Here is a 23,411-nt window from a genome sequence, read left to right on the forward strand (position 1 = left end):
GGATTTTTCTTCTTAATGAAAACCGCTATCTCAATTTCAAACATCCGGAGTCACTCACCTCAGACCAGACCCAGCCAGGCACAGGAGGCCACCTCTGGAAGGCTGGCACTTCCATGCAAACTCCGGAGGAGGGAAACGCACGGAGTCCGACAGAAGGAAACTCAGTGGCTACCAGGGACTTGCGGTGGGAGGAAGGGAGACTGACTGCTTCCCAGGGACAGGGTTTCTCTTGGACAAAAATGGGCGGGTACTAGATGCGGATGACGTTGGTGTGACGTTGTGAGTCTGCTTCACGCCACTTCAGCGAACAATTGAAAAGAACCCAAGAACTAAACTTTATTGAACTGACGAGATAAAATACAGGGAAAGGTTAAGTAAAGAAAAAACAAAAACAAAACTTTAAAACCCACGCCATGGCTAGGGGAAGGCGAGGATTCTCTGGGGCTGCAGCTCAGGAGCTGAGGGTAGTGGCTGGGATGCTGCCAGTGCTTGCTGAAGGTCTTGAGCCGGCTGTGGCTCGCAAGATGCCTGTGCGGCTCTGAGCTGGGCTGGGCCCGAGAGGGAGAGACGGTGCCGGATCTTCAGGGTCTTCCGCGTCTTTCGGTGGAGCTGCAGCTGGAGATGGAAGAAGAGAAAACGCCACCAACATGACTGCCCGCCCAAGTCATTCCAAAGAAAGGGACCCTCTGCCGCCAATCCAGCAGTCTCAGTCCAAGCACCACGCCCCCGAAAGTCTTCCCAGACTCCAGTCCCTGGCAAGAGTGATCTGAGCTCGCCCCTTGCTCCCAGCCGAACCCCAGCCTCTGGACACTCTGCTCCGGGGGGCGCAGCGCCATCCCCTCTGCACACGCCCACGTCACACACCCGAGTCCTCCTCACCCTCAGTCTTGGCATCAGTGTGCTCAGGCTGCTCCAGCCGGGAAAGAAGAACGCGGGCGCGGTGCTCCAGCTCCGAGCCGGGCATATTGAGACCGATGTAGGCCAAGAGCAGTTCCAGGCTGGGAACATCTGGGGGCTGGATAAAATCCTCAGGGTACCATCGGAGCCAGGCGCCCAGAATGAAGGAGATGGCCCTGAGGACGGACAGGTGGGCAGCAGAGTCAGAGAAGGGTCCTTTCCTTGCACGCTGGCCTCCCGGGCATCCCTGTGCGGGCCTGGGCTCCTGGGCCTCCCGCTCCTGGCTGTCCAGGGGCCAGTCCTACTTGGCGGCCACCTCCAATCTGGCAGTCTTGGCAGAGCTAGGCCAGGGCACCAAGGAGGGGCTAGGAAAATGCCTTTGGAAGGGGGAGCCCTGTGCCGTGGTGGCGTCACCTCTCCTAGGCCTCAGGGAAGCCTGACACACTGCTTGGAGCATCTCTCCGCCCACTGCCCACTGGAACGTCAGCTGCGTGAGGGCAGCGAGCGGTGCAGTCTCCTCTTTTCATTGCCCTCCCTGGCACACAGGAGGTGCTCCCAGAACATCTGACCAGTGAGGGAACAACGGACATTGTCTCCCGCCCATGCTTCCCAGGGCCCTCCTCTTGCCTCCAACTTTCCCTCCTGGGCCTACGTGCTGCCTGATTCACCAGGTGTCCCATGAGGGTCATGCTCCCCTGCCCCGTATCTCGACCAGGGAGGGGCTTATGTGGCCCCGGAGCACTCCCTGAGCCCCCTGAGCAGGAGCTGAGCACCCGCTGGGGAGCTTCTAGCAGATGAGTGAGCGGGACGCTGCAGGCAACTGCCCTCCAAGTGTGGACGCTGGGCGCCCTCCTAGGGATTCCAAAGCCCACTCACTTTTTGAGTTGGTCTAGGGGTCCGCCGTCCTCATCGCCATAGGCAAGGACACAACCGTATCTAGAAGACACAGGAGGACGTCGCATGGACTGGACTGTGGATCAGGCCTGCGTGAGAAGCCTAGCGGCGCTGTCTCACTCCCAAGGAGAATGGAGCCCTGGAGGGCATGGCTGTCGCCTGCTCTGCGCACGGGATTCTGGTCAGTGCCTAGAAAACTTTCTGCACCTAGTGGGGACCTCTGTGTGTGCGTAATGAAGGAAGGAGCTCCAACCGGCCCCTCACTCCTGCTTGAGTGGGTCGGGGGCCTCGGCTCAGCCCAGGGATCGCTGCTCTGGCTTCACCCAGGTCAGAGACCTAGAAGAGCTCTGCCATCTCCTTTTCCAAAGGGAAGACAACAACTCAGTGAAGGCCACGGGCACGCTGAGGGACGAGGCGGAGGCTTCGCCTTAGGCAAGAGGAATATCCTCAATGAGCACAACCACAGCCCCTCCGCTCCAGTCGACCCTCCCAGAGGGTTAGGCTTCTCGAGAAGCCTTTGCAGGCAGCACCTGCCTGAGTCCCTACAATCTCCCCTGGAGGCTGATCCTCTCTTCAGCCCGCCTTGCAAGGAGCAAACCGAGGCTCGGGGAGGTGCCGTGACATCCCCAGCCTCACAGCTAGTAGGTGGCTGAATGCCCACAGTGCTGCGGAGGGGCACGGCACGCACCTTTGAAACAGAAGCTCCAGCACCTGTCGTGTGGTGGCAAAACCTCTATATGTGCACAGGAACCTGTGGACGTAGGCGGTGTCGCCCTCCAGGAAGGCGGGCACCAGGTGCTCCACTCGCTTCTGCCGCGTTCCAGCCTGGACTGTCCACACCAGGCGGGACGCTTTGCTCTTCGCTGGGGATGGATTTTCAGCCTGGGGTCAGACAGAGGGGCCGCTTGCCATCAGAGGCCGCACCGCGGGCCCCAGGAGTGCCGGGGACTGGAGGTCACTCCGAATGCCCAAGCCCGCGGTGACTTGTGGCCCCAAGTGGGCATCATTGCCCAGGGCAGGGAAGAATTCTCGGGATTCCAAGTAGGATGTGAGGTGGAGAAGGATTAAACCTCTTGGTCTCCTAGGTCTTTGTGCTGGCAGAGGAGTGACAGCCCCTCCCTGGATGAAGAGCATCAACCCTGGGGTGGCTGACCAACTGCCCATTCGAGACAGGAGAACACAGAGGCTTTTCGTGGGCTGGGAGGGATGAGGACGGGAGGACAGGCAGGGTGATCAGGGCGGTGCTGTGGAAATGGCAACAGAAGGTGCGGGTTCAGTGAAGGGCTGAGTCACTGGGCTAATGGGTCTCCCTTCTGGAAAGTTGGGCAGCCTGCTGAGGCCCGACGCCCTGACCTCGAGAGGCCACGTGGACGTGTTCCTCTGGACAGCAAAGGCAGAGGACCAGAAAGAACCCTGTGAGCCCCATGTCCTGTTGGGCAAAAAGCATGCCTATCCATCAGGATGCTGCGTCCGACTGGGAGAAGGTGGGGAAGGATTGCCAGGCCACATGGACACGTGAGGATGGGAGTTCAAACAGGAAAATCTCTACAGAACGCAAAAGGACTCTTGAACGCCCGTGAGCTGATGGGCTAGAAATGTCTCTGCTCTGCTACACCTCTGTGGACAGGGCCGTCTCCTGTGGCCAAGACGGGGGCTGGGCCCGCAGGGCAAGGTCGGGGGAAGAGATGGGGATTCAGATTCCTTTGGGAGCAGGGCTCCAGGCAGGAGCCCCGGGGCTGTCTCAGGGCCTTCGAAGACCTGGGGGTCCTCAGTGCTGTCTTGGGGCCCTGGGGCTTGGGTCTCCCCAGCACCTGCACTCACCCTGAGCCGGCCCTGGCCTCGCTTGGCAGCGTGGGGCACCTTCCCTTCCTGCAGGGTGGTGGAGTCGAGGGCGTCGTGGCTCAGCTGCTGGCCCGTCTCCTGAGTGACGCTCTGGAAAGACAGTGCCCGGCAGCCAGGCGGCAAGCCTCAGAGACCCGACTGGCTGTCTTTGCTGGCTCTCACACCTCTGTGACTCTCTCCACTCTGGACACACATGCCCCGCCCCACGGTCCACACAGACCTCCACCGAGGAGGGAAACACACGGCAGCCTGAGGGCCTGGAATGAGGAGGCAGCTTAGGGGTCCCCTTTCAGTCCTGCCAGCCCTGTCCTGGCTTGGGAACGTGACGGGAAAAGCAGGTTATTGCCAGCCCACCAACCTTCTGCGGCCAAGGGCAGATCCTGCCCACACGTCCCTCTGGCCCCCACACTCACGAGGACGGGATGAGGGCTGCCCTGGGAGGGCTCGGGGAGCTGGTCTGGCCTCGATTGGGCTGCTCTAGGCTTCCTCATGTTACCTGAGAGGACCTCCTGCCAAAGGTCCAGCCGTGGGGGGCGTTGGAGCTGAGCCAGCGTCCACAACGTCTCCAAAGGTTCTCCCTGCGGGCTTTCTGGGAACCAGAGCCCTGGTCAGGCGGGAGAAAGCAGGAGAACATGTTTCTCTATCAAGAGTCTCCAGCCAAGTGAGCTGTCTTTGCGCACGTGGCTGCCTAGTTGCGGGGGTTCCAAGTCTGTTGGGGTCTGTTGTCAAGGAAGTGACCTCATTTCCTGCAGTGCCCTTACCTGAGTGCCCCCCTCAGATACCACCCATGCAAACAGTCCTCTGGCCATGGCCTTGCTCACCCCCCTTCTCCATGCGACGTCGTAGGCGTACCCAGGAACACCAACACACCCGTCTCACAGGCTCCCTAGAGGGTCTGGGTGCGGCCGAGGTCCCAGCTTTGAGACTGACGCAGAAACAAGTCCTCTTCCTTACCTCTTCTGGATCCTGCATAAGCCGTTGTGTCTCTCAGGGCCTGTCGGCCTCCTGTCTGCACACTGGGGAGGACCGGAGCGTGGACTTGCTAGACATGTCCTCTGGCGTGTGTCCTACCTTAGAGGACGATACCTCTCAAACTGCAGGCGGGTGTCACTTGCAGGCAATGCCCCCCACCTCGTGTTTCTTCCTCTTGCCACTTGCCCTGTGTCTGCTTCTCTTCGGATCCCAGCCTAGAGTCCATCCTTGCATCCAAGGTCAATGTGTGTGTGTGTGTGTGTGTGTGTGTGTTTGTGTGTGTGTGCATGCGCGTGTGTGTGTGTGTTTGTGTGCGTCCGCGTGTTGTGTGCTCAGGTTGTGGAGGCCAAGAAGAAAACAGCTCCCACAAAAGGGAGGGATTGGCAAGAGCTTCTCAAGGTCTCATGGTTCCTAATTTCAGAAGCCAAGCCTCCGCGTGGGGTCCCAGTCTTGCCCTAGAAGGTCAGAACACACACTTACCCATTGGACTCACCCTGTCGAGGGCCATTCCCTACCCCTCTAGGGGCCTCAGTTTCCCAATGTTCCAGTGAGAGATTCAATTCAGGACTGCATAGGCCTGAGCTCAGCAGAAAAGTGGCCGCCACTGCCTCCACCGTGGGTGTGATGTGGGCAGGGCTACAATCCAGGGTGCCCCGGACCTGGGCTCCTCCTCAAACAAGAACTGACCAAATGCCCGTGTACACTGCCGAATACTCCCCCTCACCCCCATGCCATCTCCAGATCTGTATGCACTTCCACCAACACAGCCTTCTCCAGAGGCCCCTGGGAATGCCTGTGTGCAGCCAGAGCCCCAGCCTTGAGGACGCAGAGCTGGCTTCCTCCCTGGCTCCGCCTTCTTCCTCATCTGGGATTCTGGGCAAGGCATTGAAGTTCTGGGGTCTTCTCCTTCTCCCGTCACTGGCCACCTGGGATCAGGACTTCCTGGTCTAGACCTCCTGCTGTAATCCCCTCCTCTTGAGTGTGGACTGACTGGAGCGATTCCACAGAGGACGGCAAAGCGATGCCGTGTCACTACTGAGATTTGGATGTGGTCAGTGGTCCCTGAGAACGCGCAAGGGGATAGGTGTGACTACTCACAGCCCACTGTGGGGCATCAGGTACCAGGAAGGAACAGCCCCAGGCTCCTTCCCGCACCACACCCTCACACACCCACACACCCACACCGCCCTCACACACACACACACGCACACACACACTCTCACGCAACACACACACACGCCCCCGCACCAGAGCTCAATGAAGAGCTCTGAAAAGCTGGCCACCCCTTGTTCTGGGCAGTTGTTTCTTGGTAGAACGAGGGCATCGTTTCTTATGACTCATCTTTAAGTCATTCTTTTACCAAATTAACATTAATTATCTATCTCAAACGTTAAAACTTTGGGGAATATATTTTACTCCACGATACGCTTCTTATAAACGCCAGTGTTTCATATGCGATGAGAATATTTTTGAAATTTGCACATTTTGAAAACGTTACCAGGGCCCATCCAGGAAAGCGAAAGATTTGAAAGGGGTCTCCCTGGCCCCGACATTTCCCTCGCTGTTTCCAGCTCTGGTGTCACACCTCCAATGGGTCCCCATCCCCAGGAAGTGAAAAGAGGGAATAGCGGGGCATCCTCTTTGAGACAGAATCTTTGATCTCCGGGGGATTTTTCTTCTTAATGAAAACCGCTATCTCAATTTCAAACATCCGGAGTCACTCACCTCAGACCAGACCCAGCCAGGCACAGGAGGCCACCTCTGGAAGGCTGGCACTTCCATGCAAACTCCGGAGGAGGGAAACGCACGGAGTCCGACAGAAGGAAACTCAGTGGCTACCAGGGACTTGCGGTGGGAGGAAGGGAGACTGACTGCTTCCCAGGGACAGGGTTTCTCTTGGACAAAAATGGGCGGGTACTAGATGCGGATGACGTTGGTGTGACGTTGTGAGTCTGCTTCACGCCACTTCAGCGAACAATTGAAAAGAACCCAAGAACTAAACTTTATTGAACTGACGAGATAAAATACAGGGAAAGGTTAAGTAAAGAAAAAACAAAAACAAAACTTTAAAACCCACGCCATGGCTAGGGGAAGGCGAGGATTCTCTGGGGCTGCAGCTCAGGAGCTGAGGGTAGTGGCTGGGATGCTGCCAGTGCTTGCTGAAGGTCTTGAGCCGGCTGTGGCTCGCAAGATGCCTGTGCGGCTCTGAGCTGGGCTGGGCCCGAGAGGGAGAGACGGTGCCGGATCTTCAGGGTCTTCCGCGTCTTTCGGTGGAGCTGCAGCTGGAGATGGAAGAAGAGAAAACGCCACCAACATGACTGCCCGCCCAAGTCATTCCAAAGAAAGGGACCCTCTGCCGCCAATCCAGCAGTCTCAGTCCAAGCACCACGCCCCCGAAAGTCTTCCCAGACTCCAGTCCCTGGCAAGAGTGATCTGAGCTCGCCCCTTGCTCCCAGCCGAACCCCAGCCTCTGGACACTCTGCTCCGGGGGGCGCAGCGCCATCCCCTCTGCACACGCCCACGTCACACACCCGAGTCCTCCTCACCCTCAGTCTTGGCATCAGTGTGCTCAGGCTGCTCCAGCCGGGAAAGAAGAACGCGGGCGCGGTGCTCCAGCTCCGAGCCGGGCATATTGAGACCGATGTAGGCCAAGAGCAGTTCCAGGCTGGGAACATCTGGGGGCTGGATAAAATCCTCAGGGTACCATCGGAGCCAGGCGCCCAGAATGAAGGAGATGGCCCTGAGGACGGACAGGTGGGCAGCAGAGTCAGAGAAGGGTCCTTTCCTTGCACGCTGGCCTCCCGGGCATCCCTGTGCGGGCCTGGGCTCCTGGGCCTCCCGCTCCTGGCTGTCCAGGGGCCAGTCCTACTTGGCGGCCACCTCCAATCTGGCAGTCTTGGCAGAGCTAGGCCAGGGCACCAAGGAGGGGCTAGGAAAACGCCTTTGGAAGGGGGAGCCCTGTGCCGTGGTGGCGTCACCTCTCCTAGGCCTCAGGGAAGCCTGACACACTGCTTGGAGCATCTCTCCGCCCACTGCCCACTGGAACGTCAGCTGCGTGAGGGCAGCGAGCGGTGCAGTCTCCTCTTTTCATTGCCCTCCCTGGCACACAGGAGGTGCTCCCAGAACATCTGACCAGTGAGGGAACAACGGACATTGTCTCCCGCCCATGCTTCCCAGGGCCCTCCTCTTGCCTCCAACTTTCCCTCCTGGGCCTACGTGCTGCCTGATTCACCAGGTGTCCCATGAGGGTCATGCTCCCCTGCCCCGTATCTCGACCAGGGAGGGGCTTATGTGGCCCCGGAGCACTCCCTGAGCCCCCTGAGCAGGAGCTGAGCACCCGCTGGGGAGCTTCTAGCAGATGAGTGAGCGGGACGCTGCAGGCAACTGCCCTCCAAGTGTGGACGCTGGGCGCCCTCCTAGGGATTCCAAAGCCCACTCACTTTTTGAGTTGGTCTAGGGGTCCGCCGTCCTCATCGCCATAGGCAAGGACACAACCGTATCTAGAAGACACAGGAGGACGTCGCATGGACTGGACTGTGGATCAGGCCTGCATGAGAAGCCTAGCGGCGCTGTCTCACTCCCAAGGAGAATGGAGCCCTGGAGGGCATGGCTGTCGCCTGCTCTGCGCACGGGATTCTGGTCAGTGCCTAGAAAACTTTCTGCACCTAGTGGGGACCACTGTGTGTGCGTGATGAAGGAAGGAGCTCCAACCGGCCCCTCACTCCTGCTAGAGTGGGTCGGGGGCCTCGGCTCAGCCCAGGGATCGCTGCTCTGGCTTCACCCAGGTCAGAGACCTAGAAGAGCTCTGCCATCTCCTTTTCCAAAGGGAAGACAACAACTCAGTGAAGGCCACGGGCACGCTGAGGGACGAGGCGGAGGCTTCGCCTTAGGCAAGAGGAATATCCTCAATGAGCACAACCACAGCCACTCCGCTCCAGTCGACCCTCCCAGAGGGTTAGGCTTCTCGAGAAGCCTTTGCAGGCAGCACCTGCCTGAGTCCCTACAATCTCCCCTGGAGGCTGATCCTCTCTTCAGCCCGCCTTGCAAGGAGCAAACCGAGGCTCGGGGAGGTGCCGTGACATCCCCAGCCTCACAGCTAGTAGGTGGCTGAATGCCCACAGTGCTGCGGAGGGGCACGGCACGCACCTTTGAAACAGAAGCTCCAGCACCTGTCGTGTGGTGGCAAAACCTCTATACGTGCACAGGAAGCTGTGGACGTAGGCGGTGTCGCCCTCCAGGAAGGCGGGCACCAGGTGCTCCACTCGCTTCTGCCGCGTTCCAGCCTGGACGGTCCACACCAGGCGGGACGCTTTGCTCTTCGCTGGGGATGGATTTTCAGCCTGGGGTCAGACAGAGGGGCCGCTTGCCATCAGAGGCCGCACCGCGGGCCCCAGGAGTGCCGGGGACTGGAGGTCGCACCGAATGCCCAAGCCCGCGGTGACTTGTGGCCGGAAGTGGGCATCATTGCCCAGGGCAGGGAAGAATTCTCGGGATTCCAAGTAGGATGTGAGGTGGAGAAGGATTAAACCTCTTGGTCTCCTAGGTCTTTGTGCTGGCAGAGGAGTGACAGCCCCTCCCTGGATGAAGAGCATCAACCCTGGGGTGGCTGACCAACTGCCCATTCGAGACAGGAGAACACAGAGGCTTTTCGTGGGCTGGGAGGGATGAGGACGGGAGGACAGGCAGGGTGATCAGGGCGGTGCTGTGGAAATGGCAACAGAAGGTGCGGGTTCAGTGAAGGGCTGAGTCACTGGGCTAATGGGTCTCCCTTCTGGAAAGTTGGGCAGCCTGCTGAGGCCCGACGCCCTGACCTCGAGAGGCCACGTGGACGTGTTCCTCTGGACAGCAAAGGCAGAGGACCAGAAAGAACCCTGTGAGCCCCATGTCCTGTTGGGCAAAAAGCATGCCTATCCATCAGGATGCTGCGTCCGACTGGGAGAAGGTGGGGAAGGATTGCCAGGCCACATGGACACGTGAGGATGGGAGTTCAAACAGGAAAATCTCTACAGAACGCAAAAGGACTCTTGAACGCCCGTGAGCTGATGGGCTAGAAATGTCTCTGCTCTGCTACACCTCTGTGGACAGGGCCGTCTCCTGTGGCCAAGACGGGGGCTGGGCCCGCAGGGCAAGGTCGGGGGAAGAGATGGGGATTCAGATTCCTTTGGGAGCAGGGCTCCAGGCAGGAGCCCCGGGGCTGTCTCAGGGCCTTCGAAGACCTGGGGGTCCTCAGTGCTGTCTTGGGGCCCTGGGGCTTGGGTCTCCCCAGCACCTGCACTCACCCTGAGCCGGCCCTGGCCTCGCTTGGCAGCGTGGGGCACCTTCCCTTCCTGCAGGGTGGTGGAGTCGAGGGCGTCGTGGCTCAGCTGCTGGCCCGTCTCCTGAGTGACGCTCTGGAAAGACAGTGCCCGGCAGCCAGGCGGCAAGCCTCAGAGACCCGACTGGCTGTCTTTGCTGGCTCTCACACCTCTGTGACTCTCTCCACTCTGGACACACATGCCCCGCCCCACGGTCCACACAGACCTCCACCGAGGAGGGAAACACACGGCAGCCTGAGGGCCTGGAATGAGGAGGCAGCTTAGGGGTCCCCTTTCAGTCCTGCCAGCCCTGTCCTGGCTTGGGAACGTGACGGGAAAAGCAGGTTATTGCCAGCCCACCAACCTTCTGCGGCCAAGGGCAGATCCTGCCCACACGTCCCTCTGGCCCCCACACTCACGAGGACGGGATGAGGGCTGCCCTGGGAGGGCTCGGGGAGCTGGTCTGGCCTCGATTGGGCTGCTCTAGGCTTCCTCATGTTACCTGAGAGGACCTCCTGCCAAAGGTCCAGCGGTGGGGGGCGTGGGAGCTGAGCCAGCGTCCACAACGTCTCCAAAGGTTCTCCCTGCGGGCTTTCTGGGAACCAGAGCCCTGGTCAGGCGGGAGAAAGCAGGAGAACATGTTTCTCTATCAAGAGTCTCCAGCCAAGTGAGCTGGCTTTGCGCACGTGGCTGCCTAGTTGCGGGGGTTCCAAGTCTGTTGGGGTCTGTTGTCAAGGAAGTGACCTCATTTCCTGCAGTGCCCTTACCTGAGTGCCCCCCTCAGATACCACCCATGCAAACAGTCCTCTGGCCATGGCCTTGCTCACCCCCCTTCTCCATGCGACGTCGTAGGCGTACCCAGGAACACCAACACACCCGTCTCACAGGCTCCCTAGAGGGTCTGGGTGCGGCCGAGGTCCCAGCTTTGAGACTGACGCAGAAACAAGTCCTCTTCCTTACCTCTTCTGGATCCTGCATAAGCCGTTGTGTCTCTCAGGGCCTGTCGGCCTCCTGTCTGCACACTGGGGAGGACCGGAGCGTGGACTTGCTAGACATGTCCTCTGGCGTGTGTCCTACCTTAGAGGACGATACCTCTCAAACTGCAGGCGGGTGTCACTTGCAGGCAATGCCTCCCACCTCGTGTTTCTTCCTCTTGCCACTTGCCCTGTGTCTGCTTCTCTTCGGATCCCACCCTAGAGTCCATCCATGCATCCAAGGTCAATGTGTGTGTGTGTGTGTGTGTGTGTGTGTTTGTGTGTGTGTGCATGCGCGTGTGTGTGTGTGTTTGTGTGCGTCCGCGTGTTGTGTGCTCAGGGTGTGGAGGCCAAGAAGAAAACAGCTCCCACAAAAGGGAGGGATTGGCAAGAGCTTCTCAAGGTCTCATGGTTCCTAATTTCAGAAGCCAAGCCTCCGCGTGGGGTCCCAGTCTTGCCCTAGAAGGTCAGAACACACACTTACCCATTGGACTCACCCTGTCGAGGGCCATTCCCTACCCCTCTAGGGGCCTCAGTTTCCCAATGTTCCAGTGAGAGATTCAATTCAGGACTGCATAGGCCTGAGCTCAACAGAAAAGTGGCCGCCACTGCCTCCACCGTGGGTGTGATGTGGGCAGGGCTACAATCCAGGGTGCCCCGGACCTGGGCTCCTCCTCAAACAAGAACTGACCAAACGCCCGTGTACACTGCCGAATACTCCCCCTCACCCCCATGCCATCTCCAGATCTGTATGCACTTCCACCAACACAGCCTTCTCCAGAGGCCCCTGGGAATGCCTGTGTGCAGCCAGAGCCCCAGCCTTGAGGACGCAGAGCTGGCTTCCTCCCTGGCTCCGCCTTCTTCCTCATCTGGGATTCTGGGCAAGGCATTGAAGTTCTGGGGTCTTCTCCTTCTCCCGTCACTGGCCACCTGGGATCAGGACTTCCTGGTCTAGACCTCCTGCTGTAATCCCCTCCTCTTGAGTGTGGACTGACTGGAGCGATTCCACAGAGGACGGCAAAGCGATGCCGTGTCACTACTGAGATTTGGATGTGGTCAGTGGTCCCTGAGAACGCGCAAGGGGATAGGTGTGACTACTCACAGCCCACTGTGGGGCATCAGGTACCAGGAAGGAACAGCCCCAGGCTCCTTCCCGCACCACACCCTCACACACCCACACACCCACACCGCCCTCACACACAAACACACACACACTCACACACACACACACACACGCCCCCGCACCAGAGCTCAATGAAGAGCTCTGAAAAGCTGGCCACCCCTTGTTCTGAGCAGTTGTTTCTTGGTAGAACGAGGGCATCGTTTCTTATGACTCACCTTTAAGTCCTTCTTTTACCAAATTAACATTAATTATCTATCTCAAACGTTAAAACTTTGGGGAATATATTTTACTCCACGATACGCTTCTTATAAACGCCAGTGTTTCATATGCGATGAGAATATTTTTGAAATTTGCACATTTTGAAAACGTTACCAGGGCCCATCCAGGAAAGCGAAAGATTTGAAAGGGGTCTCCCTGGCCCCGACATTTCCCTCGCTGTTTCCAGCTCTGGTGTCACACCTCCAATGGGTCCCCATCCCCAGGAAGTGAAAAGAGGGAATAGCGGGGCATCCTCTTTGAGACAGAATCTTTGATCTGCGGGGGATTTTTCTTCTTAATGAAAACCGCTATCTCAATTTCAAACATCCGGAGTCACTCACCTCAGACCAGACCCAGCCAGGCACAGGAGGCCACCTCTGGAAGGCTGGCACTTCCATGCAAACTCCGGAGGAGGGAAACGCACGAAGTCCGACAGAAGGAAACTCAGTGGCTACCAGGGACTTGCGGTGGGAGGAAGGGAGACTGACTGCTTCCCAGGGACAGGGTTTCTCTTGGACAAAAATGGGCGGGTACTAGATGCGGATGACGTTGGTGTGACGTTGTGAGTCTGCTTCACGCCACTTCAGCGAACAATTGAAAAGAACCCAAGAACTAAACTTTATTGAACTGACGAGATAAAATACAGGGAAAGGTTAAGTAAAGAAAAACCAACAACAAAACTTTAAAACCCACGCCATGGCTAGGGGAAGGCGAGGATTCTCTGGGGCTGCAGCTCAGGAGCTGAGGGTAGTGGCTGGGATGCTGCCAGTGCTTGCTGAAGGTCTTGAGCCGGCTGTGGCTCGCAAGATGCCTGTGCGGCTCTGAGCTGGGCTGGGCCCGAGAGGGAGAGACGGTGCCGGATCTTCAGGGTCCTCCGCGTCTTTCGGTGGAGCTGCAGCTGGAGATGGAAGAAGAGAAAACGCCACCAACATGACTGCCCGCCCAAGTCATTCCAAAGAAAGGGACCCTCTGCCGCCAATCCAGCAGTCTCAGTCCAAGCACCACGTCCCCGAAAGTCTTCCCAGACTCGAGTCCCTGGCAAGAGTGATCTGAGCCCGCCCCTTGCTCCCAGCCGAACCCCAGCCTCTGGACACTCTGCTCCGGGGGGCGCAGCGCCATCCCCTCTGCACACGCCCACGTCACACACCCGAGTCCTCCTCACCCTCAGTCTTGGCATCAGTGTGCTCAGGCTGCTCCAGCCGGGAAAGAAGAACGCGGGCGCGGTGCTCCAGCTCCGAGCCGGGCATATTGAGACCGATGTAGGCCAAGAGCAGTTCCAGGCTGGGAACATCTGGGGGCTGGATAAAATCCTCAGGGTACCATCGGAGCCAGGCGCCCAGAATGAAGGAGATGGCCCTGAGGACGGACAGGTGGGCAGCAGAGTCAGAGAAGGGTCCTTTCCTTGCACGCTGGCCTCCCGGGCATCCCTGTGCGGGCCTGGGCTCCTGGGCCTCCCGCTCCTGGCTGTCCAGGGGCCAGTCCTACTTGGCGGCCACCTCCAATCTGGCAGTCTTGGCAGAGCTAGGCCAGGGCACCAAGGAGGGGCTAGGAAAACGCCTTTGGAAGGGGGAGCCCTGTGCCGTGGTGGCGTCACCTCTCCTAGGCCTCAGGGAAGCCTGACACACTGCTTGGAGCATCTCTCCGCCCACTGCCCACTGGAACGTCAGCTGCGTGAGGGCAGCGAGCGGTGCAGTCTCCTCTTTTCATTGCCCTCCCTGGCACACAGGAGGTGCTCCCAGAACATCTGACCAGTGAGGGAACAACGGACATTGTCTCCCGCCCATGCTTCCCAGGGCCCTCCTCTTGCCTCCAACTTTCCCTCCTGGGCCTACGTGCTGCCTGATTCACCAGGTGTCCCATGAGGGTCATGCTCCCCTGCCCCGTATCTCGACCAGGGAGGGGCTTATGTGGCCCCGGAGCACTCCCTGAGCCCCCTGAGCAGGAGCTGAGCACCCGCTGGGGAGCTTCTAGCAGATGAGTGAGCGGGACGCTGCAGGCAACTGCCCTCCAAGTGTGGACGCTGGGCGCCCTCCTAGGGATTCCAAAGCCCACTCACTTTTTGAGTTGGTCTAGGGGTCCGCCGTCCTCATCGCCATAGGCAAGGACACAACCGTATCTAGAAGACACAGGAGGACGTCGCATGGACTGGACTGTGGATCAGGCCTGCATGAGAAGCCTAGCGGCGCTGTCTCACTCCCAAGGAGAATGGAGCCCTGGAGGGCATGGCTGTCGCCTGCTCTGCGCACGGGATTCTGGTCAGTGCCTAGAAAACTTTCTGCACCTAGTGGGGACCACTGTGTGTGCGTGATGAAGGAAGGAGCTCCAACCGGCCCCTCACTCCTGCTAGAGTGGGTCGGGGGCCTCGGCTCAGCCCAGGGATCGCTGCTCTGGCTTCACCCAGGTCAGAGACCTAGAAGAGCTCTGCCATCTCCTTTTCCAAAGGGAAGACAACAACTCAGTGAAGGCCACGGGCACGCTGAGGGACGAGGCGGAGGCTTCGCCTTAGGCAAGAGGAATATCCTCAATGAGCACAACCACAGCCACTCCGCTCCAGTCGACCCTCCCAGAGGGTTAGGCTTCTCGAGAAGCCTTTGCAGGCAGCACCTGCCTGAGTCCCTACAATCTCCCCTGGAGGCTGATCCTCTCTTCAGCCCGCCTTGCAAGGAGCAAACCGAGGCTCGGGGAGGTGCCGTGACATCCCCAGCCTCACAGCTAGTAGGTGGCTGAATGCCCACAGTGCTGCGGAGGGGCACGGCACGCACCTTTGAAACAGAAGCTCCAGCACCTGTCGTGTGGTGGCAAAACCTCTATACGTGCACAGGAAGCTGTGGACGTAGGCGGTGTCGCCCTCCAGGAAGGCGGGCACCAGGTGCTCCACTCGCTTCTGCCGCGTTCCAGCCTGGACGGTCCACACCAGGCGGGACGCTTTGCTCTTCGCTGGGGATGGATTTTCAGCCTGGGGTCAGACAGAGGGGCCGCTTGCCATCAGAGGCCGCACCGCGGGCCCCAGGAGTGCCGGGGACTGGAGGTCGCACCGAATGCCCAAGCCCGCGGTGACTTGTGGCCGGAAGTGGGCATCATTGCCCAGGGCAGGGAAGAATTCTCGGGATTCCAAGTAGGATGTGAGGTGGAGAAGGATTAAACCTCTTGGTCTCCTAGGTCTTTGTGCTGGCAGAGGAGTGACAGCCCCTCCCTGGATGAAGAGCATCAACCCTGGGGTGGCTGACCAACTGCCCATTCGAGACAGGAGAACACAGAGGCTTTTCGTGGGCTGGGAGGGATGAGGACGGGAGGACAGGCAGGGTGATCAGGGCGGTGCTGTGGAAATGGCAACAGAAGGTGCGGGTTCAGTGAAGGGCTGAGTCACTGGGCTAATGGGTCTCCCTTCTGGAAAGTTGGGCAGCCTGCTGAGGCCCGACGCCCTGACCTCGAGAGGCCACGTGGACGTGTTCCTCTGGACAGCAAAGGCAGAGGACCAGAAAGAACCCTGTGAGCCCCATGTCCTGTTGGGCAAAAAGCATGCCTATCCATCAGGATGCTGCGTCCGACTGGGAGAAGGTGGGGAAGGATTGCCAGGCCACATGGACACGTGAGGATGGGAGTTCAAACAGGAAAATCTCTACAGAACGCAAAAGGACTCTTGAACGCCCGTGAGCTGATGGGCTAGAAATGTCTCTGCTCTGCTACACCTCTGTGGACAGGGCCGTCTCCTGTGGCCAAGACGGGGGCTGGGCCCGCAGGGCAAGGTCGGGGGAAGAGATGGGGATTCAGATTCCTTTGGGAGCAGGGCTCCAGGCAGGAGCCCCGGGGCTGTCTCAGGGCCTTCGAAGACCTGGGGGTCCTCAGTGCTGTCTTGGGGCCCTGGGGCTTGGGTCTCCCCAGCACCTGCACTCACCCTGAGCCGGCCCTGGCCTCGCTTGGCAGCGTGGGGCACCTTCCCTTCCTGCAGGGTGGTGGAGTCGAGGGCGTCGTGGCTCAGCTGCTGGCCCGTCTCCTGAGTGACGCTCTGGAAAGACAGTGCCCGGCAGCCAGGCGGCAAGCCTCAGAGACCCGACTGGCTGTCTTTGCTGGCTCTCACACCTCTGTGACTCTCTCCACTCTGGACACACATGCCCCGCCCCACGGTCCACACAGACCTCCACCGAGGAGGGAAACACACGGCAGCCTGAGGGCCTGGAATGAGGAGGCAGCTTAGGGGTCCCCTTTCAGTCCTGCCAGCCCTGTCCTGGCTTGGGAACGTGACGGGAAAAGCAGGTTATTGCCAGCCCACCAACCTTCTGCGGCCAAGGGCAGATCCTGCCCACACGTCCCTCTGGCCCCCACACTCACGAGGACGGGATGAGGGCTGCCCTGGGAGGGCTCGGGGAGCTGGTCTGGCCTCGATTGGGCTGCTCTAGGCTTCCTCATGTTACCTGAGAGGACCTCCTGCCAAAGGTCCAGCGGTGGGGGGCGTGGGAGCTGAGCCAGCGTCCACAACGTCTCCAAAGGTTCTCCCTGCGGGCTTTCTGGGAACCAGAGCCCTGGTCAGGCGGGAGAAAGCAGGAGAACATGTTTCTCTATCAAGAGTCTCCAGCCAAGTGAGCTGGCTTTGCGCACGTGGCTGCCTAGTTGCGGGGGTTCCAAGTCTGTTGGGGTCTGTTGTCAAGGAAGTGACCTCATTTCCTGCAGTGCCCTTACCTGAGTGCCCCCCTCAGATACCACCCATGCAAACAGTCCTCTGGCCATGGCCTTGCTCACCCCCCTTCTCCATGCGACGTCGTAGGCGTACCCAGGAACACCAACACACCCGTCTCACAGGCTCCCTAGAGGGTCTGGGTGCGGCCGAGGTCCCAGCTTTGAGACTGACGCAGAAACAAGTCCTCTTCCTTACCTCTTCTGGATCCTGCATAAGCCGTTGTGTCTCTCAGGGCCTGTCGGCCTCCTGTCTGCACACTGGGGAGGACCGGAGCGTGGACTTGCTAGACATGTCCTCTGGCGTGTGTCCTACCTTAGAGGACGATACCTCTCAAACTGCAGGCGGGTGTCACTTGCAGGCAATGCCTCCCACCTCGTGTTTCTTCCTCTTGCCACTTGCCCTGTGTCTGCTTCTCTTCGGATCCCACCCTAGAGTCCATCCATGCATCCAAGGTCAATGTGTGTGTGTGTGTGTGTGTGTGTGTGTTTGTGTGTGTGTGCATGCGCGTGTGTGTGTGTGTTTGTGTGCGTCCGCGTGTTGTGTGCTCAGGGTGTGGAGGCCAAGAAGAAAACAGCTCCCACAAAAGGGAGGGATTGGCAAGAGCTTCTCAAGGTCTCATGGTTCCTAATTTCAGAAGCCAAGCCTCCGCGTGGGGTCCCAGTCTTGCCCTAGAAGGTCAGAACACACACTTACCCATTGGACTCACCCTGTCGAGGGCCATTCCCTACCCCTCTAGGGGCCTCAGTTTCCCAATGTTCCAGTGAGAGATTCAATTCAGGACTGCATAGGCCTGAGCTCAACAGAAAAGTGGCCGCCACTGCCTCCACCGTGGGTGTGATGTGGGCAGGGCTACAATCCAGGGTGCCCCGGACCTGGGCTCCTCCTCAAACAAGAACTGACCAAACGCCCGTGTACACTGCCGAATACTCCCCCTCACCCCCATGCCATCTCCAGATCTGTATGCACTTCCACCAACACAGCCTTCTCCAGAGGCCCCTGGGAATGCCTGTGTGCAGCCAGAGCCCCAGCCTTGAGGACGCAGAGCTGGCTTCCTCCCTGGCTCCGCCTTCTTCCTCATCTGGGATTCTGGGCAAGGCATTGAAGTTCTGGGGTCTTCTCCTTCTCCCGTCACTGGCCACCTGGGATCAGGACTTCCTGGTCTAGACCTCCTGCTGTAATCCCCTCCTCTTGAGTGTGGACTGACTGGAGCGATTCCACAGAGGACGGCAAAGCGATGCCGTGTCACTACTGAGATTTGGATGTGGTCAGTGGTCCCTGAGAACGCGCAAGGGGATAGGTGTGACTACTCACAGCCCACTGTGGGGCATCAGGTACCAGGAAGGAACAGCCCCAGGCTCCTTCCCGCACCACACCCTCACACACCCACACACCCACACCGCCCTCACACACAAACACACACACACTCACACACACACACACACACGCCCCCGCACCAGAGCTCAATGAAGAGCTCTGAAAAGCTGGCCACCCCTTGTTCTGAGCAGTTGTTTCTTGGTAGAACGAGGGCATCGTTTCTTATGACTCACCTTTAAGTCCTTCTTTTACCAAATTAACATTAATTATCTATCTCAAACGTTAAAACTTTGGGGAATATATTTTACTCCACGATACGCTTCTTATAAACGCCAGTGTTTCATATGCGATGAGAATATTTTTGAAATTTGCACATTTTGAAAACGTTACCAGGGCCCATCCAGGAAAGCGAAAGATTTGAAAGGGGTCTCCCTGGCCCCGACATTTCCCTCGCTGTTTCCAGCTCTGGTGTCACACCTCCAATGGGTCCCCATCCCCAGGAAGTGAAAAGAGGGAATAGCGGGGCATCCTCTTTGAGACAGAATCTTTGATCTGCGGGGGATTTTTCTTCTTAATGAAAACCGCTATCTCAATTTCAAACATCCGGAGTCACTCACCTCAGACCAGACCCAGCCAGGCACAGGAGGCCACCTCTGGAAGGCTGGCACTTCCATGCAAACTCCGGAGGAGGGAAACGCACGAAGTCCGACAGAAGGAAACTCAGTGGCTACCAGGGACTTGCGGTGGGAGGAAGGGAGACTGACTGCTTCCCAGGGACAGGGTTTCTCTTGGACAAAAATGGGCGGGTACTAGATGCGGATGACGTTGGTGTGACGTTGTGAGTCTGCTTCACGCCACTTCAGCGAACAATTGAAAAGAACCCAAGAACTAAACTTTATTGAACTGACGAGATAAAATACAGGGAAAGGTTAAGTAAAGAAAAACCAACAACAAAACTTTAAAACCCACGCCATGGCTAGGGGAAGGCGAGGATTCTCTGGGGCTGCAGCTCAGGAGCTGAGGGTAGTGGCTGGGATGCTGCCAGTGCTTGCTGAAGGTCTTGAGCCGGCTGTGGCTCGCAAGATGCCTGTGCGGCTCTGAGCTGGGCTGGGCCCGAGAGGGAGAGACGGTGCCGGATCTTCAGGGTCCTCCGCGTCTTTCGGTGGAGCTGCAGCTGGAGATGGAAGAAGAGAAAACGCCACCAACATGACTGCCCGCCCAAGTCATTCCAAAGAAAGGGACCCTCTGCCGCCAATCCAGCAGTCTCAGTCCAAGCACCACGTCCCCGAAAGTCTTCCCAGACTCGAGTCCCTGGCAAGAGTGATCTGAGCCCGCCCCTTGCTCCCAGCCGAACCCCAGCCTCTGGACACTCTGCTCCGGGGGGCGCAGCGCCATCCCCTCTGCACACGCCCACGTCACACACCCGAGTCCTCCTCACCCTCAGTCTTGGCATCAGTGTGCTCAGGCTGCTCCAGCCGGGAAAGAAGAACGCGGGCGCGGTGCTCCAGCTCCGAGCCGGGCATATTGAGACCGATGTAGGCCAAGAGCAGTTCCAGGCTGGGAACATCTGGGGGCTGGATAAAATCCTCAGGGTACCATCGGAGCCAGGCGCCCAGAATGAAGGAGATGGCCCTGAGGACGGACAGGTGGGCAGCAGAGTCAGAGAAGGGTCCTTTCCTTGCACGCTGGCCTCCCGGGCATCCCTGTGCGGGCCTGGGCTCCTGGGCCTCCCGCTCCTGGCTGTCCAGGGGCCAGTCCTACTTGGCGGCCACCTCCAATCTGGCAGTCTTGGCAGAGCTAGGCCAGGGCACCAAGGAGGGGCTAGGAAAACGCCTTTGGAAGGGGGAGCCCTGTGCCGTGGTGGCGTCACCTCTCCTAGGCCTCAGGGAAGCCTGACACACTGCTTGGAGCATCTCTCCGCCCACTGCCCACTGGAACGTCAGCTGCGTGAGGGCAGCGAGCGGTGCAGTCTCCTCTTTTCATTGCCCTCCCTGGCACACAGGAGGTGCTCCCAGAACATCTGACCAGTGAGGGAACAACGGACATTGTCTCCCGCCCATGCTTCCCAGGGCCCTCCTCTTGCCTCCAACTTTCCCTCCTGGGCCTACGTGCTGCCTGATTCACCAGGTGTCCCATGAGGGTCATGCTCCCCTGCCCCGTATCTCGACCAGGGAGGGGCTTATGTGGCCCCGGAGCACTCCCTGAGCCCCCTGAGCAGGAGCTGAGCACCCGCTGGGGAGCTTCTAGCAGATGAGTGAGCGGGACGCTGCAGGCAACTGCCCTCCAAGTGTGGACGCTGGGCGCCCTCCTAGGGATTCCAAAGCCCACTCACTTTTTGAGTTGGTCTAGGGGTCCGCCGTCCTCATCGCCATAGGCAAGGACACAACCGTATCTAGAAGACACAGGAGGACGTCGCATGGACTGGACTGTGGATCAGGCCTGCATGAGAAGCCTAGCGGCGCTGTCTCACTCCCAAGGAGAATGGAGCCCTGGAGGGCATGGCTGTCGCCTGCTCTGCGCACGGGATTCTGGTCAGTGCCTAGAAAACTTTCTGCACCTAGTGGGGACCACTGTGTGTGCGTGATGAAGGAAGGAGCTCCAACCGGCCCCTCACTCCTGCTAGAGTGGGTCGGGGGCCTCGGCTCAGCCCAGGGATCGCTGCTCTGGCTTCACCCAGGTCAGAGACCTAGAAGAGCTCTGCCATCTCCTTTTCCAAAGGGAAGACAACAACTCAGTGAAGGCCACGGGCACGCTGAGGGACGAGGCGGAGGCTTCGCCTTAGGCAAGAGGAATATCCTCAATGAGCACAACCACAGCCACTCCGCTCCAGTCGACCCTCCCAGAGGGTTAGGCTTCTCGAGAAGCCTTTGCAGGCAGCACCTGCCTGAGTCCCTACAATCTCCCCTGGAGGCTGATCCTCTCTTCAGCCCGCCTTGCAAGGAGCAAACCGAGGCTCGGGGAGGTGCCGTGACATCCCCAGCCTCACAGCTAGTAGGTGGCTGAATGCCCACAGTGCTGCGGAGGGGCACGGCACGCACCTTTGAAACAGAAGCTCCAGCACCTGTCGTGTGGTGGCAAAACCTCTATACGTGCACAGGAAGCTGTGGACGTAGGCGGTGTCGCCCTCCAGGAAGGCGGGCACCAGGTGCTCCACTCGCTTCTGCCGCGTTCCAGCCTGGACGGTCCACACCAGGCGGGACGCTTTGCTCTTCGCTGGGGATGGATTTTCAGCCTGGGGTCAGACAGAGGGGCCGCTTGCCATCAGAGGCCGCACCGCGGGCCCCAGGAGTGCCGGGGACTGGAGGTCGCACCGAATGCCCAAGCCCGCGGTGACTTGTGGCCGGAAGTGGGCATCATTGCCCAGGGCAGGGAAGAATTCTCGGGATTCCAAGTAGGATGTGAGGTGGAGAAGGATTAAACCTCTTGGTCTCCTAGGTCTTTGTGCTGGCAGAGGAGTGACAGCCCCTCCCTGGATGAAGAGCATCAACCCTGGGGTGGCTGACCAACTGCCCATTCGAGACAGGAGAACACAGAGGCTTTTCGTGGGCTGGGAGGGATGAGGACGGGAGGACAGGCAGGGTGATCAGGGCGGTGCTGTGGAAATGGCAACAGAAGGTGCGGGTTCAGTGAAGGGCTGAGTCACTGGGCTAATGGGTCTCCCTTCTGGAAAGTTGGGCAGCCTGCTGAGGCCCGACGCCCTGACCTCGAGAGGCCACATGGACGTGTTCCTCTGGACAGCAAAGGCAGAGGACCAGAAAGAACCCTGTGAGCCCCATGTCCTGTTGGGCAAAAAGCATGCCTATCCATCAGGATGCTGCGTCCGACTGGGAGAAGGTGGGGAAGGATTGCCAGGCCACATGGACACGTGAGGATGGGAGTTCAAACAGGAAAATCTCTACAGAACGCAAAAGGACTCTTGAACGCCCGTGAGCTGATGGGCTAGAAATGTCTCTGCTCTGCTACACCTCTGTGGACAGGGCCGTCTCCTCTGGCCAAGACGGGGGCTGGGCCCGCAGGGCAAGGTCGGGGGAAGAGATGGGGATTCAGATTCCTTTGGGAGCAGGGCTCCAGGCAGGAGCCCCGGGGCTGTCTCAGGGCCTTCGAAGACCTGGGGGTCCTCAGTGCTGTCTTGGGGCCCTGGGGCTTGGGTCTCCCCAGCACCTGCACTCACCCTGAGCCGGCCCTGGCCTCGCTTGGCAGCGTGGGGCACCTTCCCTTCCTGCAGGGTGGTGGAGTCGAGGGCGTCGTGGCTCAGCTGCTGGCCCGTCTCCTGAGTGACGCTCTGGAAAGACAGTGCCCGGCAGCCAGGCGGCAAGCCTCAGAGACCCGACTGGCTGTCTTTGCTGGCTCTCACACCTCTGTGACTCTCTCCACTCTGGACACACATGCCCCGCCCCACGGTCCACACAGACCTCCACCGAGGAGGGAAACACACGGCAGCCTGAGGGCCTGGAATGAGGAGGCAGCTTAGGGGTCCCCTTTCAGTCCTGCCAGCCCTGTCCTGGCTTGGGAACGTGACGGGAAAAGCAGGTTATTGCCAGCCCACCAACCTTCTGCGGCCAAGGGCAGATCCTGCCCACACGTCCCTCTGGCCCCCACACTCACGAGGACGGGATGAGGGCTGCCCTGGGAGGGCTCGGGGAGCTGGTCTGGCCTCGATTGGGCTGCTCTAGGCTTCCTCATGTTACCTGAGAGGACCTCCTGCCAAAGGTCCAGCGGTGGGGGGCGTGGGAGCTGAGCCAGCGTCCACAACGTCTCCAAAGGTTCTCCCTGCGGGCTTTCTGGGAACCAGAGCCCTGGTCAGGCGGGAGAAAGCAGGAGAACATGTTTCTCTATCAAGAGTCTCCAGCCAAGTGAGCTGGCTTTGCGCACGTGGCTGCCTAGTTGCGGGGGTTCCAAGTCTGTTGGGGTCTGTTGTCAAGGAAGTGACCTCATTTCCTGCAGTGCCCTTACCTGAGTGCCCCCCTCAGATACCACCCATGCAAACAGTCCTCTGGCCATGGCCTTGCTCACCCCCCTTCTCCATGCGACGTCGTAGGCGTACCCAGGAACACCAACACACCCGTCTCACAGGCTCCCTAGAGGGTCTGGGTGCGGCCGAGGTCCCAGCTTTGAGACTGACGCAGAAACAAGTCCTCTTCCTTACCTCTTCTGGATCCTGCATAAGC

General features: G+C 59.2%; 3 protein-coding genes across 4 annotated transcripts; all 3 read right to left on the bottom strand.

The window, feature by feature from the left end:
* Positions 1-6,583: 6,583 nt before the first annotated feature.
* Positions 6,584-10,599, bottom strand: LOC138918882 (ral guanine nucleotide dissociation stimulator-like). Of its 2 annotated transcripts, XR_011428688.1 has the most exons (4): positions 8,752-10,599; positions 8,046-8,105; positions 7,152-7,345; positions 6,584-6,887 (listed from the first exon to the last, which is right to left on the bottom strand). XR_011428688.1 is itself a non-coding variant. In XM_070242455.1 (3 exons), exons 1-3 carry the CDS (start codon positions 8,129-8,131, stop codon positions 6,724-6,726), a joined length of 444 nt encoding a protein of 147 aa, XP_070098556.1. In that variant the 5' UTR covers positions 8,132-9,452; the 3' UTR covers positions 6,584-6,723. The 2 variants fall into 2 exon arrangements, 1 of the variants encoding a protein (XP_070098556.1); XM_070242455.1 differs by having other exon boundaries at positions 8,046-9,452.
* Positions 10,600-12,848: 2,249 nt separating this feature from the next.
* Positions 12,849-16,866, bottom strand: LOC138918883 (ral guanine nucleotide dissociation stimulator-like). Its single transcript, XM_070242456.1, has 6 exons — positions 16,667-16,866; positions 16,150-16,260; positions 15,017-15,210; positions 14,311-14,370; positions 13,417-13,610; positions 12,849-13,152 (listed from the first exon to the last, which is right to left on the bottom strand). Exons 1-6 carry the CDS (start codon positions 16,802-16,804, stop codon positions 12,989-12,991), a joined length of 861 nt encoding a protein of 286 aa, XP_070098557.1. The 5' UTR covers positions 16,805-16,866; the 3' UTR covers positions 12,849-12,988.
* Positions 16,867-19,113: 2,247 nt separating this feature from the next.
* On the bottom strand, positions 19,114-23,131 carry LOC138918884 (ral guanine nucleotide dissociation stimulator-like). The gene is made up of 6 exons (XM_070242457.1): positions 22,932-23,131; positions 22,415-22,525; positions 21,282-21,475; positions 20,576-20,635; positions 19,682-19,875; positions 19,114-19,417 (listed from the first exon to the last, which is right to left on the bottom strand). Exons 1-6 carry the CDS (start codon positions 23,067-23,069, stop codon positions 19,254-19,256), a joined length of 861 nt encoding a protein of 286 aa, XP_070098558.1. The 5' UTR covers positions 23,070-23,131; the 3' UTR covers positions 19,114-19,253.
* Positions 23,132-23,411: the final 280 nt, after the last annotated feature.

This window comes from Equus caballus, chromosome 19 (genome assembly GCF_041296265.1).
Source record: "Equus caballus isolate H_3958 breed thoroughbred chromosome 19, TB-T2T, whole genome shotgun sequence".
NCBI classification, from domain to species: domain Eukaryota; kingdom Metazoa; phylum Chordata; class Mammalia; order Perissodactyla; family Equidae; genus Equus; species Equus caballus.

Coding starts and splice junctions, on each gene's coding strand:
- LOC138918882 (XM_070242455.1), bottom strand. CDS start 8,131: ATGCGACGTCCTCCTGTGTCTTCTAGATACGGTTGTGTCCTTGCCTAT. Junction 7,346..8,045: donor CCCCTAGACCAACTCAAAAA/GTGAGTGGGCTT, acceptor GTCCGTCCTCAG/GGCCATCTCCTTCATTCTGG. Junction 6,888..7,151: donor CACTGATGCCAAGACTGAGG/GTGAGGAGGACT, acceptor TTCCATCTCCAG/CTGCAGCTCCACCGAAAGAC.
- LOC138918883 (XM_070242456.1), bottom strand. CDS start 16,804: ATGTTCTCCTGCTTTCTCCCGCCTGACCAGGGCTCTGGTTCCCAGAAA. Junction 15,211..16,149: donor GAGGCCAGGGCCGGCTCAGG/GTGAGTGCAGGT, acceptor GTCTGACCCCAG/GCTGAAAATCCATCCCCAGC. Junction 13,153..13,416: donor CACTGATGCCAAGACTGAGG/GTGAGGAGGACT, acceptor TTCCATCTCCAG/CTGCAGCTCCACCGAAAGAC.
- LOC138918884 (XM_070242457.1), bottom strand. CDS start 23,069: ATGTTCTCCTGCTTTCTCCCGCCTGACCAGGGCTCTGGTTCCCAGAAA. Junction 22,526..22,931: donor TTGGCAGGAGGTCCTCTCAG/GTAACATGAGGA, acceptor CTGTCTTTCCAG/AGCGTCACTCAGGAGACGGG. Junction 19,876..20,575: donor CCCCTAGACCAACTCAAAAA/GTGAGTGGGCTT, acceptor GTCCGTCCTCAG/GGCCATCTCCTTCATTCTGG.